Source organism: Triturus cristatus, chromosome 6 (assembly GCF_964204655.1).
Source record: "Triturus cristatus chromosome 6, aTriCri1.1, whole genome shotgun sequence".
Taxonomy (NCBI): Eukaryota; Metazoa; Chordata; class Amphibia; order Caudata; family Salamandridae; genus Triturus; species Triturus cristatus.
Window position 1 is genome coordinate 1,832,490,381 of NC_140589.1, and position 18,758 is coordinate 1,832,509,138.

Genomic DNA, 18,758 nt, shown 5'->3' on the forward strand with positions numbered 1-18,758 from the left:
TAGTGGATCGGAAAACGTGGGTGTCTACACGTTTCTTGCAATCATTTGTAGTTGCAGAGGAGGTCCAACAGACGCCCAGGGCGAACCAGGAAGGTCATTCTGTGACAACACCGAGGAGGTTCAATAGAGTCTATGGAGGCCAGCCTCAACTCCTTTGTAAAGGGTCTCCTACGGTAAGGTTTTTTTAGGGTGTACTGTAGGAACGCTTGGCCTGTAACCTGGATCAGAAATGTATTAGTGATGTCACCAAAGAGAAATGCCGGAGGCCAGTCTTACAAACAACCAAACAGTAATTCAGACTATAAGGTTAGAATTTGGTTTAACGTCAGCGAAGGTTCTTCCAGATACACTTTCACAACAATGTCTAAATACATTCTACGTAGTACGTCTTGTTACTATCGTTGGGCGTTGCCTGCTTGAAGCGCTCAGCACCTTCAGTTCATAGTTTATTCATTTGATGTTTGTTTATTCTTTTTGCATAATGGAAGCAGCATTCAAAGCACTCCAGACAGGTGGTGGCGGGTGGGACGATAAGCGAGGAATGAGCTGATGGGTCTTATGAGAATCACTGGTGGACATCACTAACATGAGAATCAGAAATATAACTTGGACCATTGCTCTGGACCAGCAGCCCCTTTTGTAGCCGAGCTGCTGACTGTCAGATAATCGTACAGTACCCTAGTTAGTCCATGTGGGATTTAAGCAGCCAGTCATTTGATATCTTCATTGTACAGCGGTACTAGTTGCCTGTCTGGAGAAAGAGGTTTAGCGTTGCTGTTTAGATGGAAGCACTAGCAGTGGTCCTTGGAGAAAGCAGGTTCATTAGAAACCAGGTGGAGATAAAAGCAATGCGTGCATCTCCGGATAACGAGATGGTGCTAGGTCTATGCTTTACCTAGAACAAGCAGTGATACAACCACATCTGCACAGGGAGGCTTTGCCATCTTCTCTGTGCCTCTCAATCCTGTTCTCTTGTGGCAGTGTAAGATGTGTGGGGAGATGTTGGTAGGATACTGAGGTCTGAGAGCAGGCGTAGGACATTCTGAAGGAAGGCAATGCACCCCAGAGATGCAGGGAGCTAGGGCTGTCATATCTTGTGCAGAAGGCCATGGTTCAGTAAGAGCTCAGTCACTGATAGATGCACTGATCCCAATGTGTGAACACCACTGAATGATCCCTTTACATAAAACTGGTTGTCATTAACTGTGTGTTGCTCCTAGTATTTCAAGTGTCTGTGCCTCTGAGTGATGTCAATCACTTCATTATTCAACCTATGACCATTATTCTCTCATTTTTATTATTTCCAGAAAAGGGGTAACAACCAGAAAAACCTGCCGCTTTCAAGGTAAATGTTCATTGTGATTGGATGCTTTTTCCCCTTCAGGATAAAGAAAAGGTGTGCCTTTGTGTGTTTTTGTGCATGTGTGTTGCATGGAACGAGCAATTCTTGCCTGAATTGCTGAAATCTTGCAAATGCCTTTTTCTAGATGTTTGAACCGAACCTCATACAAGGGTTGTTTTTTGCACGCGAGGTATTTCACGGAGCATGTTATGACTCAGGATTCTTGAATCTTAGATCGTTCAGTATTAGATATGGCAGGTCCACGTGCCATGAATAAATTCAGAATCCGTGTGGATCACCCTTATGCAGTGTCTGTGAGGCTGCATGTTTAGCCTCTGTAATCTCCTGGTAACTGAGAACCCTTTTCCCTGCTCGCACTCTGTCACTGTTGTCCTCTGATTCTTATCTTCCCTCTCTGACTGCTCCTGTTTTGTGTCCTGGTCTTGTCTATTTCTCCCATTTTCCCTTCTTCATTATGTAGTGTCTCGAGGTTCTATATAGGTATCTGTTCAGCTTTTCATCTACAGCACCCCTCTCATAGCCTCATCTTGTTTGCAGTGTTTTAGCAGTCCATCAGTAACTGTATCTGAAGTTTCATCTCCCAGATATCATCCCACCCCCTGTACATCTTCGTGACCACTGTACTTTTATACTACCAAAGTTGTGCCTGTCTTCGCTTGTCTCAACTAGTGGTATCCGCTTCATGTTCAGACTCCATGTTCACCCCTACAAGTCAAGTTTCTGTGCCTCCATTTGACCTCTGTTCAGTCTCCCTCCCTATCTGGTGTTGCATCTCTCCCACCTTTTCTTCAGTTCCACTTGCTCTGCATTTTCTTTAAATTAACACACAGTGTTGCACCTTTGTTCACACTTTTCTGCACCCAGGATGCTGCTGATGGCTCTTTCAGGCCATGTGCCCTCTTATGGTCCTAAATTCTGGGATCCCCTCCTTTAAACAGCTCACTCCCCTTCTACTTTTTGTACTTGCCCCAGCCCTCAAATTTGTTTGCTTGCGATCTGGAGAGACTCTCCCAACAGACTGTAAAATCAATGGAAACGGATATTTGTCTCCTTTTCTTCCACTGCTTGTTCTGTTACTCATATTATTGTAGAGTGCTCCATGAGTGAAGTGATGACATGGTCTTGCTCTGATCTGTGTGTTAACCCCTTCAGTGCCACGCCCTTTCCCCGCCCTGTGCCGGGCGTTGCATTAGCGGGCGGGGTTCATGACGAGATAGTCTCGTCATGGGCACAGCGCAACCGCGCTCCATGACGAGACCATCTCGTCATGGGCACTGAAGGAGTTAAACAACCCTCTATGAGACTCGAGGGTCTGGCGGGTGTATGTGACTAGTGGACGCAGGCGATATAAGGTTTTCAACGCTTTTCTTTTATTGTCTGGACGTTTTTTGTAGAAATAAGGCTTTACAAGTCCCATAGACCATACAGGAATGTACCAAGTAAATGAAATAAAAAGTTGGCTAAATCAATGCAGCGATGGTTAAACACTGGATGGGGATCTGCTTCTCCCTTCTCTGGACCGTCCTTTTTGTGACTTGAGTTCAGGCTCTCTGTGTGTATCTTGCTTCCTCCCAGGTGCTCCAAAAAAATAGAAGGGAAAGGAAGAACAAGCATTTGCAATGCAATAGGTCTCGCATTTGCGCGAGTTTGACCTATTGGCATTGTAAATGACAACGGCTTTTATTTATGTTTCAAAAACCAAAACATAAGGCAATGTCATTTACAATAAAAATAGCTCAAACTCTCGCAAATGTAAGACCTATTGCATTGCAAATGCTTGATAGATATAGATATATATTTAGTTTAATTTGGACACAATTACAAGCTAGTAATCAGAATCAGACATTAAAGCAGGTTCACAAAAATATTTGCTCGCTGATGGTTATTTATGTGCTCTATGTTACTGTAATTTTTTTTAAAAGGTACTGTATAAACCTTTTGCCTAATCTGAAACCCGGCATCTCTTTGTCACACTATTAAAGTTTAATCCATATAGTCTTTGTTACGTATATTAAAAAATGAAACCCAGAGTGTGCAGCTGCTGTCTGATGAAACACCGGTACTTCCTTTTGTTGCAAATTAATCAATAGGAAAACGGCAGTAGCTACTTGTTTCCTGCGCAATGTAACTAAAATGTAAACTATAATAAAACCCACATATACAGTTTAAAGAGCACGCAAAAAACGTAAAAAGACGAAATAGTGAACAAAGGCACAATTTCACAATCAATGTAAAAGGCAAACATTAGGTTTAGAAGGTTCATATGTGGGTAAAAAACGCATTGTGTGGCCTCGAAAGGACATGCACGGATTCCAAAGGCCGCACAAGAAGCACTTTAAACCAAAGGCCGCACAAGAAGCGCTTTAAAGGCACAAATGGTGAGCAAAAGGCACACATGCGAGAATAAAAGTCATATAAAGCGAATAGAAGTACATGTTTCGCCTTCCCACCTACCCCACCACCACCTTGTGGTGCTGTAGGCTGTTAAATGTACATAGCGAGCCCTATTGCCTCATATGTTTTACAGCATAATCCCCAGTGTGCACCACAAGGTAGCACAGACCACTGCGGCTCACTGGAAAGCAAATACAAGCACTGTGGTCTGTTTGTGGCATGGCGAGCTTTAGCGAGGGTGTGTACATACAGCGTGACTAGCGTTTGTCTCAAAGGATGTTGCAGAAAAATACGTACACGGGTAATGCGGTGAGGGGGGGATGAGTCAGTACAGCACTGCACTCCTTCAATAACTACTACACATGTCTGTTTTCAAAAAGACATTACTTCCTAAGAACAGTAGCTTTGCCGCATAAAACATGATGTAGATTCCCGTACTTTGCACACGTAAATCTATCTGCAAGGCCACTGGAATTATTGGGCCTGCGATGACAAAATTATGTGCCCGCGGTTTACAGATCTCTCTTGAGCACCTTACAGGTGGGCTGCGGTAACATTCCAGGACTCCGCATTTCAACAGGGAGACAGTTCCAATCATAGTACAGTGGCTTCTCTGCCTTGTCAGCCATTGAGTGACCAGTTTTCAGCCACATACATTCATTCATGTAACTGAGGTTGATAGGTTGCACGTGAGGCTCGGTGATCAGCTGTACAACAGACTGATTCTGCAGAAAAAAATAATTGCCAGCTCAGTGTATTGTGTTCTGTTTAAAAGTTTATTTATTCCTGCAAACGAGGTACAAATAGGGTTCTTTCAGGTATTTTTTTTTATATCTAGCACTTACATTTCCCAATGAATCATGGTATATATCTTTGGACCTACCCATAGAATATTTTTCTTTTTTTGGCAGTTTTATGTAGCGCCAACTCGACCCGAAGATAGTAATGTGCTTTACATGAGCACCCGTTACATTATACAAGAACATGTTAATTTTTGGTAGGCACAAGGAGATTAGGTGATTTGCGCAGAATCACAGACGTTGAGGCGAAGCCGAGACTCAAACAGAGTTGCGCTGCAAATCGTTTATACACATTGTTTTGAAAGTACTGCTTCTGCTTAAACCATTCCCAAAATCTTATTGCCTTATATTTCCATAGCATAAGCCCCTATGTGCACCACAAAGAAGCAAAGAGCACAGCAGCGCAGTGGAATGCATATACAAGCACTGTGGTCTGTTTCTAGCATGGCGAGCTGTAGAGAGGATGTGTACATACAGCATAACTAACGTATGCTCAAAAAGATGCGGAAAAAAATCCGTACACGGGTAATTCCGTGGAGGGAACGGGTCAGTAACACCACTGCACACCTTCATTAACTACTAAACATGCCTGTCTGCAAAAACACATTACCTACCGGCAACAGTATCTTTGCCGCATAAATCCTGATGTTGAATTTGCACATTGCACTAGAATTATGTGCACCAACATATATGGATGGGTTGACTAAATCTTTTCTACATGTATGGTTTTAAAAGTACAGGTTCAGCATAAATCATTCAGAAGCACTAAGAGGCTGACGAAAGCTACGTTTGTTTGTGGCCTGGCGAGATTTACAAAGGGTGACTAGTGTCTGCCCAAAAGGATGTGGATGAAAATTCCGTACATGGGTAGTGCCGTTGGGGGGGCGGGTCTCTAGCAGCACTGCACTCCTTCATTAACTCCTACACATGCATGTATTAAAAAAAACATTACTTACCGGTATCAGTAGCTTTGCCACATAAATCATGATGTTTATTTACGTAAATTGCACAGCGTAACTATCTGCTAAGCCACTAAAAATATGTGGATGGCGAACACCAACATGTGTGGCCGGGTTGACTAAATCAGGCTTAAAAAAAAGGCAATGTTACGGTGGCTTGTCTCTATGCTAAAGGTCGCTCTTCAAAACACTTAAACCATATGGTTTCCAAAGTACACATTCTGCTTAAACAATTTACAAGCACTAGCAGCGCGGCGATAGCTACATATTTCCAAATACACACCAAAACAATTTTTCATAGCTCCACTTAACTTAAAATTTTTATACACATAATAAATAACTATTAAGTGCTCCGTCCAAAATAAAGGTTTGGGTAAAAAAACAGACAGAAAGCTTTAGTGTTTCCGTGCAAAAACCTACACTTCAGAAAGGAAACCAGGACAGACTAATTAAGCGCAAACAAGCGGAGCGCAACAGATTGCAATCTATTCGTCGGCAGCATCTGTGGGACGCCAAACTAGCACAGCAGGATGCTAAAGTTGTGCTCGCACGAAGGAAAGTTAAATAAAACAAGTGTCCCCCCAGACATTGCATAAAACCTTGAATGAAGACTCCGATTCGAAAACATCACAGATTCAAAAAAAAAAAAAAGGTAGAAGTTCTCCCTGTGGCGTTAATTCAAGACTTGTCAAAAATGCAATTTAAGAGTTGAAGCTTCGTTAATTTTGCAGTGAAAGATAAACACATTTACATTCTGCTCATCCAGTAGCCTGTTTACGTGATACAATAAACACATGACCTGTGACTTCTTCTGAATACTGTTAATTTCAGAGTTAGGAAGCAAGTCTTTTTTTTTCGTAGCAAGTGGCAATCCGGCGAATGTGAGAGAATTACTGAAGCTATTTAAACAAGCCCGGCGGAGCGTGGCGCGCGCGCACTTGGGGGCGGGGGAGCGCATTCCAGGCGGGGGAGCGAACCCTTTGAAGTGCTCCCAAAAAGCAGAGTGCATGGCGGCACCAAGCACGTGATTGTGCGCGTGCTAGCAATGCAATCCGCTTTTTGGGAGCACTTTGAAATGCCCTTTTACAATAGTCTCGCTTTGCGATCGCTTACGCGATAGCAAGGCGAGACCTGAAAATGCCGGGATTAGCTCACAGTCTCCTGCTCTGGGTTTATTGTGCTACCAGCACCAATCGTTTGTGTAGGACAAAGGGAATAGGTGAATAGGGAGTGAGGGTGCGTGGCGGGAAGCGCGGAAGGACCACAAGTGAACTAGCTCCCCGTGCCACCCCACCACCCCCACCAAAACGACCACTTTAGTGCCACTTGCCTTGTGCCACGACCCGTTAGAAGGGCCGTGGCGTTGGAACCCGGGCCGTCCTCTCCCTTCTCTGGGCCGCCGGGTTTATGCGCGGTGTATATCTCAGGGATTTCCGGACATCCGTCGTCTTCCTCGCTGGGCTTCTCTCTCTCCTCGTTACGCTCTCCTCTCTTCGGTTCCTTCACTTCGTCGCCGTTGTTCCTTGCTTTTACGCTGCTCTCCTCGCTGGGGTATGAATCTCCGCCCTTTACCCCCTCTGCCGGCGCTGACGTCTTGACGTCATGATTTCCTAGTGCCACTAGACCGCTGCACTCTTCCTGTCGTTTGCTGGCGTCCAGGCCTGTCTTCACCCACTTCCGGTCGGGTGTACCTTCAGCCTCCTCACAAACCCCTCCAAGAGATGGCATTCTCTGCCAATGTACAGCCTATGATGGAGTTTTCTAATGCTGGGTGCCGGGGCATGAGCTGTACGAAAGGAAAGACTCTGAAGATGTTCCATAGCATTCTCCTTATACCAGGGGCATTGCTTGGCCAGTAAGATTGGTGGAGTGTGAGTTTCAGATTGTTCGGCAATCAGGATTGCATATAGTGTTTAAATACACTATACGACAAGCAGGGCGCACAAGAGGGGCTTAAGGGCAATGGAAAGGGAGAGAAGTGCGGCTCAGTAGAAGTACTAAGAAGAAAACCCAATATTTTGTAAAATAACCAATATTTTTGAGGACTTTCAACAGAGAGTGAGTGTTTGTGCGTTTTTGTCTGTGTATGTAAAAACTCTCACTGAAATCAGACGGACCTCTCACAGTCACAATAGCCGACTGAAAGCACCTGTACCCAACTATGTATCAGACAATACATTTATTGGGGAGTGTAACACCCCAAGTACCCTCCCACCCGAAGCTACACCCCTGAAATATACTTTAGATGTCTTGGTTCACAACGTATATGTGCACTGTGAGCTTTCTTTGTTGCTATCTGTCCGTGACTATGTAAACAGAACCGAGTGCGCAGACTTTTCTGAAGTGACTTGAAATAAATCTGGAACCTCCAAGCTGATTTCCCTTCTCCCTCAGACTCTTGTATCTAGACGAGAGACTGCAGAGCGAGGACACTTGAGGGGGCGCTCACCGATTCATGGATGGGCTTCAGTCAAAGCGGTGGTATGCTATCTAAGTATAGTATCATCTTAGGAATGTAGAACTATAGAACATGGATCCAGCTCTGAGAAGGTTCGGAGACCGTGGAATGATGCCGGTCAGTTATCTAGAGTTTGCAGAGCGAGGACACTTGAGGGGGCGCTCACCGATTCATGGATGGGCTTCAGTCAAAGCGGTGGTATGCTATCTAAGTATAGTATCATCTTAGGAATGTAGAACTATAGAACATGGATCCAGCTCTGAGAAGGTTCGGAGACCGTGGAATGATGCCGGTCAGTTATCTAGAGTTTGCAGAGCGAGGACACTTGAGGGGGCGCTCACCGATTCATGGATGGGCTTCAGTCAAAGCGGTGGTATGCTATCTAAGTATAGTATCATCTTAGGAATGTATAACTATAGAACATGGATCCTGCTCTGAGAAGGTTTGGAGACCGTGGAATGATGCCGGTCAGTTATCTAGAGTTTGCAGAGCGAGGACACTTGAGGGGGCGCTCACCGATCCACGGATGGGCTTCGGTCCGAGGGGTGGTATGCTATCTAAGTATAGTATCATCTTAGGAATGTAGAACTGTAGAACATGGATCCAGCTCTGAGAAGGTTCGGAGACCGTGGAATGATGCCGGTCAGTTATCTAGAGTTTGCAGAGCGAGAACACTTGAGGGGGCGCTCACCGATTCATGGATGGGCTTCAGTCAAAGCGGTGGAATGCTGTGTAAGTATAGTATCATCTTAGGAATGTATAACTATAGAACATGGATCCTGCTCTGAGAAGGTTCGGAGACCGTGGAATGATGCCGGTCAGTTATCTAGAGTTTGCAGAGCGAGGACTCTTGAGGGGGTGCTCACTGATCCATGGATGGGCTTCGGTCCGAGAGGTGGTATGCTATCTAAGTATAGTATAATCTTTGGAATGTAGAACTATAGAACATGGATCCAGCTCTGAGAAGGTTCGGAGACCGTGGAATGATGCCGGTCAGTTATCTAGAGTTTGCAGAGCGAGGACACTTGAGGGGGCGCTCACCGGTCCATGGATGAGCTTCGGTCCGAGGGGTGGTATGCTATCTAAGTATAGTATCATCTTAGGAATGTAGAACTATAGAACATGGATCCAGATCTGAGAAGGTTCGGAGACCGTGGAATGATGCCGGTCAGTTATCTAGAGTTTGCAGAGCGAGGACACTTGAGGGGGCACTCACTGATCCATGAATGGGCTTCGGTCCGAGGGGTGGTATGGTATCAGCTTAGGAATGTAGACCTATAGAACATGGATCCAGATCTGAGAAGGTTAGGAGACTGTGGAATGATGCCGGTCAGTTATCTAGAGTTTGCAGAGCGAGGACACTTGAGGGGGCGCTCACCGATCCATGAATGGGCTTCGGTCCGAGGGGTGGTATGGTATCAGCTTAGGAATGTAGACTTTTAGAACATGGACCCAGCTCTGAGAAGGTCAGGAGACTGTGGAATGATGCCGGTCAGCTGTCTATCGTCAGTCTTTGTGGATGGGACGTCTCCCATATGCTGATGCACTTAATAAAGCTGTCCCTTTCACCGGTTACTGCCTGGTCATCCTGCTTCTCTACAGGTAGTTTAGAATGGATCTTATCTGAGATCCCGCTGAAGACTCACTTGCAGGGTAGTTATCATTTATAGGTTCCCCCACTTTGCTGTGAGGAGTCACCAAAGAAACAAGGCATTTTTTAAAAAACGCATTTTATCGAATTTTCATTAACAAAAGAAACCATGAACAAATTAAATATTGCCTTACAGTGTGGTATAGTCAGGCATGATACATGTCAATATACGTGAGCAGATATAAATGTGGTACATATTTCAGGTTACATAAGGACCGCTCGTACATGAATAAAAAGAATATTTAAGAAGAAACAATAATGAATAGAAACCATTTACAAGAACCTCCCCCGCACCCCAAACTGCCATCCCTAGACCAGGTATCTGAGAAAACTGTGGTATAGTGGGTGAGACCATCCTGTATCATTAGAAGAATAAAGGGGGTACCGTATGTCCTGTATACATATCAGTAGGGTATGTCAGGTGGCAGAGTCCTGAAGGCACTAGTGATCAGTTTGCATTGTTATCTTGAGATTTAAATTGCTCCAGGAAATCATCACACACCAATGCTATAGGTTGTTCACATAAACCACAATGCTGCTCCCTGCTTAAAGCATAACTTTCAGCCGTGCCAAAGCGCAGAGCTTCCTCACGCCAACTCGAGGCAAGGGGCGCTCTAGAGGCTTTTCTACATCGTGTAATCTGACGTTTAGCCAGAAGGAGGGTTAGATCAGCAAATCGAGCCATAGTCTTAACATTTTTTGGCCTAGGGTATAGGCCCAAAAGGCAAGAAACAAGGCCCTATTATGTTTAAAACTAACACAGTCACTGGAACTGGGCTATTATTCTAACTAGTAGTATTTGAATCTAAGAATCTGTTAGATCCTGGAGAGATCCTTCCAACATCTCCATCCCTCTCGTTTAGTTCATCTTTCACCGGTCACATGAAGCATCGTCCAATAGTCCAAGAACAGGACGTTAGACAAGCTGATGCAGTCTCCTGTATTCTCCAAAAGTAGTGCATGAGCAAATAATACTAGGAGTATATTTACTCAAGGTTACCCGTCCAGCACCTCTGCACATGTTGTCTTCTCATCTTGAGATCAGCCCATAGGAAGGAAATCTCAATCTATCACAATGTAACTTGCAAATCTGCACACCATTCACGCGTGTGACCATGTACAATGGTAGACTTCGTTATTCTTATAGTTGTTGTAAAGCAAAAGCATTCATTAGAATAATTTACTCTTATTATTCACTCAGTGGTGCTATAAAGCTAAAGAGGATTTTAACTTTTTGAAGTCTTATCACTTGACCATTCCCAAGAGGGCCAAACTCTTAGTTCATAAATCAATGAACACACAAGGCCTTGATGTTCTTATTAGATGTCTGTGTGTCCAGCAATCATGGGAAAGTATTCTCAGTCTGGGAGTTCTAAAGCAGTGCACAGAATTGTAAGAGTTGTGCATAAAAGGCCTTCTTATTGTCATTGGGAATATATATAGAGAAAATTGAACAGGGCCTGTTGATGGGCTCCAGCACCTATTATTCTACTCTCCTTATCCATGAACGTGGATTCCCTCTTGAAATAAGAGCCCACTCTGATTAATACTGCTTAGTTTTGGACTGCGATGTGGAATGGTATTATAGAGGGCAGTGCTTAGATCTCAGCCTAGAAACATCAGCAGTTTATAACTGTGTCTCGGTGTAGCATTCCTTCTGTCCCATTGATGTACAACCATTTCAATAAGGCTTTCCTCTTGATGAATGCCTTTAAACCCTGAGGGCCTGATTCGCAGAGGTAAACGTACGCGTTTGTGCAAGTTTACCATTGTTTGCTATTCACAGAGGGATTTTATGAGTAGTATCCTTGACTGCAGAGTCTCCACACATAAAAAGATAGATCTGTCCTTCGGACTCAAAGTGTAAGTTTACCTTTGTGAATCGGGCTTTCACCATTTAGTATCAGGAATTTATTCTCGTCCTGGAAACATTATCGATGGTCTATAAGTGCATGCATAGCGTATTCTACGTGCATCTATATATGCACAGGCTCTCTGTCCCGACCTAATCTCCCATCGCATATGTGAAAACCCTCTGCCTTGCATCCAGTAGACCCCTTCCGGACCCAGTAACCTCACTGTCATCCTGTGCCCCTGATCATATGTCTTTCCATCTCTGTTGCTCCTGGTTCGGGTAGAATTACAGTGGAAGAAGACATAGGTAATCCATTTGAACTGGTAGCCTCTTAGCTCTTACCCAAAAACCTAAAGTTAAGCAGTACGCTTTTCCATGCAAGGTTAAACAGTATTCCATTAAGAAAGAACCAAATAAAGAACATTATGTACATTCTTATGTGGGGCAAGCTCCGTGGGTGACCTGGGCTCTAGGGTCCCCCAGACAGAGGTTGCCTCATTTGTATACGATAGTGGTTTACAAGTGCAGGATGGACCATCATGTCTACAGCAAACATGGCTGCCACGGAGGACTTGGAAAATAGGGTGACACACCGGGTTACCTTAGTCTGATGCAAACCAGGACCCGATGTTGGCAGGTTAAAGATTTCCTAGTGTTCTTTTTTCACCCTTAATCGTGGGCAGCTTTAGAGGGCATCCTCTTCTGCTGGCTGCTTCTTGTTCTTTTAATGACATTGCCTTGTGATTGGCAGGAGTGTGGTTTCTTTGTTTGAATGGTGCACTCGGACTTTCCTTTCTCTGCAATTACTAGCGCAGGAGGTGAGTTTTCTTTTTTGTGAGTTTCCTTTCTGCTGTAATGGCAGTGGGCTACATTATAAGGCATTCTTCTGTGTTTGGGAGTCTAATGTTTTCCTTGTTCTGTGTGGTTCCCTCCGATGGGAATGGTATGGCAAAGGTCGCTCTAATGGTGGGTTTCTATTTTCAATGTCACACTCCCTTAGTGGTAAATTGCTTGAGAGACATTGTTTGTGAATGGCAAATGGAGAATTTCTTATTTCTGTTAGTCTTTCCATGGGAGAGGGAATAACTAGTGTTCTCTGGGGAAGTGTGTTAAGGGTTTCCTAGGTCTGCCAGTGTGCCTGGACAGTGAAGAGAATATCGCCCGCCAGAGCGCTCGCGCAGTCAACAGAATGGGTTCACCTGCGTACCTGGACGGTGGACAGAATTCACTTCAATCCACTGCACTTAGTCAAAATGTCTTGGCTATCTTTTGCTAGACCAAGAGAAGAGGACATTATAGAGCAGGAGAACTGTCTGCCCCGGCCCACATCATTGGCTCTTCTCAGATCCCCTTCCTGTGGAGTGGTCTGCAAAAGTTGCGTCTATCCCCAGACCTATAAATGAACATGCAGTTATCCCCCTTATCAGTGACTCGTCCCATGTGTCCCGTTCAGGATCTTTCGAAAGATGCAGAAGGAGACTAGAGGATCACCGGGTAGACTCAAGGTGGTCCTCCGTGGACCACAGGGACGATCAATAAGTGGAATTGGTGTCAATTTGTCCATTTCACAATCAATAGCCACGCTCTAAACACACCGATTCTTTCCAACTCATCCCACCATAATGGACGCAAAGCAGGGGAAGAACTGAGACAAAAACACAAAGCTGCTCTCTCAGAAGGTGCCTGATGGTCAGAGATCAGGAGCTCCAGAGATTGATCAAGACCTTGTGAGGGAAGAAGCCTGCAGCTAGATTCACAGGTTAGGGGGCAGCGGGTCACAGATAATCCAGAGTAGATAGCCAAACCCAAAGTCCATAATCACTCCCCCTTAACAGGCTACAATATGCCACATGGATGTCCTAGGTGGATTTACTGTCTTTAGAAGGATCTCCAAAATGGAAGATCACTTTCTATGATGAATGTTTTTTTTAATATATTTATTTTATTGATTTATTGCACAACAGAAAATAGGCACATAGCATGTGTAATCAGAGCATCATATTGATCGTAGTATAATTCAGTGTCTCACATTGCACCTCTTAATAAACATACAAAAGTGCAATATAACCAGTGGAATCAACAAAATTCCCCAATTACACTCTTGTCCACAACAGGCAACCTACTACATAACAGTTGAAGGGCCATGGGTGGTATGTTCAAAGCGAAGCAAAAAAAGGGGGAATTGCATACACACATGGGTACTCTGCAGGTATTGATGTAAGTAGCTCTCCTCACCCTCTCGATCCACACTCTTTATGGGCTGCCGAGTAGCAGGGGGAGAAACCAGCCACATGTGGTGGGGAGGGGCACGCACCCCGAGTGGGCTAAATAATTCCATGATTTCTTTCATATCCCGTGTAATTTTACTCCCATACCCATATCTATAGCAGGGGTCCCAAATGGCTAAGAAGTTCGGTCAACCCACATATACCAGGGCAAGGCTCCATCGCCCCATATGAGCCATTACAACCTGTACAGGGAAAATCAATGTTCTATGATGAATAAGGTTAAGGGTAAAACAAAAAATTTGGTGAACAAATTCCAACAAAGCCTTCAATGAAAACCTCATAATCGATATCTCCCGCGATTGTTCAAAAGTGTTGCTTTTCCCATCTTAAGCAAAAACAACAGTTAAGGGCACATCAGATCTTGCAAGAAGGAAAGTTGAACAAAAGCAAACTTGTTTCCCCTGGAAAGTTCTTCTAAGGGGATCTCTGATTCTGTCATTGAAGCAAATTTGTCGCACAACCACTAAAACAGAATATTCCGGTGTGAGAGTGATGTAGCAGTGAGAGAGAAGTTTTCCCCCAGAGGTACCCGTACTCCCTTAAATAGAGAAGCAGGTCTTGCCTTGTTAGCACAGAAAATAGACCAAATTATCAACATTTGCATTTTGAGCCCAAAGTCATCAACGCCCTGAACAGGGAAACCAGGTCTCTGTCGAACAGCACTAGAAACCTAGTGAACAATGATGTCCTGATCAATTTCAACGGAATATCCCAGCGCCCTTTGGTGTTAAACTTTGCTAAAAATAGAAGGTGGGGGACAAAAACATTTGGATACAGCAGGACCAAAAATCTGTAAACAAGATATCCATAGTTGAATGATCCGAGCAGTCCAAATGCATTGTGATAGGATGCGGAAACATAACCTACATGATTTTTTGATAAGGAGCCAAAGACATTTATCTCCATCATCGACCATGAAGTTGCAGCTGGACAGCTGCCGTGAATGCTGCTGATTTCCCAGCCCCTCTGCTTTGTAAATTGTGCCAACACTGATCACAAGATATCATTTTCCAACTCATTGTTTGTCATTTTATATTTAAACCTCTTTACTAAATGTTTTATTGATACATGTTTTGGATAAGAAAACTGCATTAAGCATGTAATAGACATTCTTATATGACTTACCATTGCCCTTATATGCTTATTTTCTACTTTATTGTATTATGTTCTGCATATTTACCGAATAAAAGCCTTTTTAAAACTTAAAAAAGGCACGTAATGGACACAGCCACTGGATCAAAGTCAACAAACATAGAGACATGTACTGTAAAGTAACTTCTTAGGCAGTATAGTGCAGGATATCAGTTATATAATGTGACTCACTCCAATTACCATTGTGATATGCCATGTGGGTACAGTTGATCAGAAACCAGTTTACTGTTTTATCATGTCACTGGTGTCTTGCACCGCTGGGTTCTGAATTTATGTGCATTTTGCTCTTCATTGATTTGCTCTCTTCTTTTCTTGGTGGCTTGCAGCTCAGTACCTCCCTTGCGGCCCAGCCGGATTCCGGTGAGGAAGAACGGACTGCTGCACTTGCAGAGCTCCCTCCAACATGGCAGCGGGGAGCCCATCCTGAGAGTCTGGAAGTACTCATCCAACGGGCTTCTGAAGCAGAGATCTCTTACAGGTGGGACTGCTAGAGTTGTGTGGTGACCACCGGTGCCACTGTGGGGAACGTTGGCCGCTCGCTTCAACATGGTAGCGGGAAGCCCGTCCTGAGAGTATAGAAGTACTCGTCCAATGGGCTCCCGAAGCAGAGATCGCTAACAGGTGGGGCTGCTAGACTTGTGTGGTGACAGCCAGTGCCAGTGTGGGGAGCGTTGGCCACTCGCTTCAAAATGGTTCAGGGGAACCCATCCTGAGAGTCTGGAAGTACTTGTCCAACGGGCTTCTGAAGCCGAGATCTCTTACAGGTGGGGCTGCTAGACTTGTGTGGTGACAACCGGTGCCACTGTGGGGAGCGTTGGCCGCTCGCTTCAACATGGTAGCGGGGATCCCATCCTGAGAGTCTGGAAGTACTCGTCCAACGGGCTTCTGAAGCCGAGATCTCTAACAGGTGGGGCTGCTAGACTTGTGTGGTGACTGTGGGGAGCGTTGGCCACTCACTTCTCTGCTCCGCCTTCCTGTCAGCATAGAGTTCATTTAGTGTTCTCGGCTTTCTTTGACATATAAAAGGTCTTTCACATACTGGATGCCTTGTGCCACCCTTCTTCAAAGAAGGCCTTTGATACTGATGTATACAAGCCTGCCTTCATGGGCAGGTCTGTGAGTCAACCCCAGAGCTCTGCACTCCATTTAAAGATGGCACTGTGAAGGCCCCTCCCTCTTCCAAGATTGTCATACCTACCTCAGCATGAGTGGAACACTATTGTTTAATCATCGCATACAACATTAAACTCAGTGTTCTACGCTTTGAAGTCTTGAAGTAGATTGGACTTGCCAGGGCTACAGTTGTTGAATGTTGAATATTGCGATGACGTGTTCTGTAGGATTACTATCTAACGTATCACGTTTTAACAATCTTTGATACAAAACGGGTACCAGCGATTTAGAATTTAGAGCTGTTTCATTTGAGAAACAAACTATACGCAGCTGATACCAGTGAAAATATTATTTGAGAATAAATAGCTTGTCATACAGTGAACCACAGTAATCCATTTTTTTTTTAAATATTGGCACTGTACAGTTCTCTCTGCCTCTCATAGAATATTTGTTAGTTTAAAACATGTTCATGTGTGGGGCACAAACTTACTCGCACATGTTAATGGCTATAGAAGTCGTGCCTTTTGTTCTGTCATCAGTAGCTTTGTTTACAAAAATCTTTGAGGTCATTCCTGACTGAACTCTGTGAAAGTATTGAGTTTAAAATGATTTGGCATTACCAGTGAAACAAACTTTTATTAAAAGATCAAGAGAAGCATCCTTTAAAGAAAAAAAAAAAAATAGAGAGCTAGGACTTTAGTCCAATATTCTCTTTAATCGCTGGACATTAATGCCGCCTTATAGCCACTGCCGAGGGCTATACTAGTTGGTAAAGGGCCTGAAATCGGGTTATAAGATGGGGCTGCAGCCGAGGGCCTTTAGCGAGGAGAGGGCCTTTAACAACCAGTATAGCCCGAGGCAGAAGGGTTAAAAGTCTATTAGAATATTGGCCCTATAAACCAGGAGAAAGAAGGCTGTTAACCAGTATAGTCATTGGTAGCGGGCTGTAACACTATATTCGAACATCAGGAGCCACACAGTACCTCGGCTAACATGGCGAGAACGCGGCTTTTGGCGGGACGGTCACCCATAGCAAAAGCATTACAGTTGTAGTGACACATGAAGAAAAGTGGGCTGTTGTTGTAGTGTGCAGAGAGTGAGGCAGTGCCATTTAATTCTGCTCCAGACCCTAACATTGTTCTTGGTGTTCGCCAATCTGTTTCTTTCAGAGATACCAGGGAATGTCAGCGCCTTGAGCGCGCAATCCATGCCGCTTCTGAGATCAAAGACGGATGATACTCTCTTGGTATCTGACAAGGAAGCCATGGACCAGGTAGAGTGCAGCAAGGGGTCTTCTGGGGATGAGATCGGGCTCAGTGGGGTTCACCACAGTCATTTTAAGCCTCTGTTGCGTAATTATGAATATTTATAACCATTAATCTTTCTGCCCACTTGCGGTTCCCACAATTCTGAAAATTGAGAGGAAAAAAGTTCTTAAGAATAAAAAAACCTTATTCATTTTTTTAATAGAAATGTAGGATTTTTATTTTTTCAAACTTCATTGAAACACGTAGCATCCTTGCTACCTAAACTCTTTTACATTTTCCTCCTTTAAAAGAACAACCACTGGCAAAGCCAATAGGTTTTGCCTATGCTATAGCTATTGGCTTTGCCAATGCCTTTTAGTCATGTTGTACAGCCGAGTGGCATGGCGTAGAGTGGTGTGGCATATAGGAGAGTGGGGTAGACTCAACTGGAGTGGGGTAGAGTGAAGTGGAGCAGAGTGGTGTAGAGTGGCATGGCGTAGAGTTGTGCAGAGTAGAGTGAAATAGAATGGCTTGGAGTAGCCTACAGTATAGTGGAGTGGCGTAGAGTGGAAAGGCGCCGAGTGGCATAGCGTGCACCAATCAATCAGGGGTTTGTGTAGTGCAGCTCCTCACCCGCGAGGGTCTCAAGGTGTTGGGAAGGGGGGGGGGGGTGCGGCCCCGTAGAGTGCTGGGGTCACCCGAAGAGCCAGGTCTTGAGATCCTTCCTGAACTGAGGCAGTGTGGGGGTTTGTCGGAGGTGGAGGGGAGGTCATTCCAGGCCCTTGCTGCGAGGTAGGAGAAGGACTTTCCTCCAGTGATGTGGCATAGAGTGGTACAAAGGAGAGTGTGTGTAGAGTGCAGTGGTGCAGAGTAGACTGCCATAGAATGTAGTGGCGTAAAGTGCAGAGGCATAGAGTGCAAATGCGTAGAGTGCAATGACAAAGTAAAGTGGTGCAGACTACAGTAGAGTGGTGCAGAGTGCAGTTACATAGAGTGGAGTAGTGCAAAGTAAAGAAGAGGGGTGTAGAGTGCAGTGGTGCAGAGAAGAGCAGAGTTTCATAGAATGCAGTGGTGTAGAGTGCATTGGCGTAGAGTAGTGCAGAGTAGAGTGGCATATTGCAGTGGCATGGAGTAGAGTGCAGTTGTGCAGAGTAGAGTGGCGTACAGTTCTGTGGCGTAAAGTGCAGTGGTGCAGTGTAGAGTGGCATTGAGTCCAGTGGCATAGTGGGGTGCAGAGTGCAGTGGTTATAGAGTGCAATGGTGTAGACAAGAGTGGTGTAGAGTGCAGTGGTATAGAGTGGAGCGTCACAGCTTAGAGTGGAGTGGTCTAGAGTTGGGCAGAGTAGAGTGAAGTAGCGTGAGCGGTGCAGAGTAGAATGCAGGGGCATAGAGTACATAGGCGTAGAGTGCAGTGGCATAGAGTTGAGTGGCATAGGGTCCACTGGTGCAGAGTGGAGTGGTGAGGGGTGCAGTGGCGT

The 18,758-nt window shown here is 44.8% G+C and overlaps 1 protein-coding gene across 9 annotated transcripts in view; it reads left to right on the forward strand.

Moving 5' to 3' along the window:
* AGBL5 (AGBL carboxypeptidase 5) overlaps positions 1-18,758 on the forward strand; it is a 468,371-nt gene that overhangs the window by 445,641 nt on the left and 3,972 nt on the right. For all 9 annotated transcript variants that reach the window (XM_085613234.1, XM_085613239.1, XM_085613240.1 and 6 more), the window contains 3 exons: positions 1,308-1,345; positions 15,247-15,398; positions 17,203-17,306. In XM_085613234.1, the coding sequence (XP_085469360.1) occupies positions 1,308-1,345; positions 15,247-15,398; positions 17,203-17,306 (294 nt within the window). The remainder of the gene's footprint in view (positions 1-1,307; positions 1,346-15,246; positions 15,399-17,202; positions 17,307-18,758) is intronic.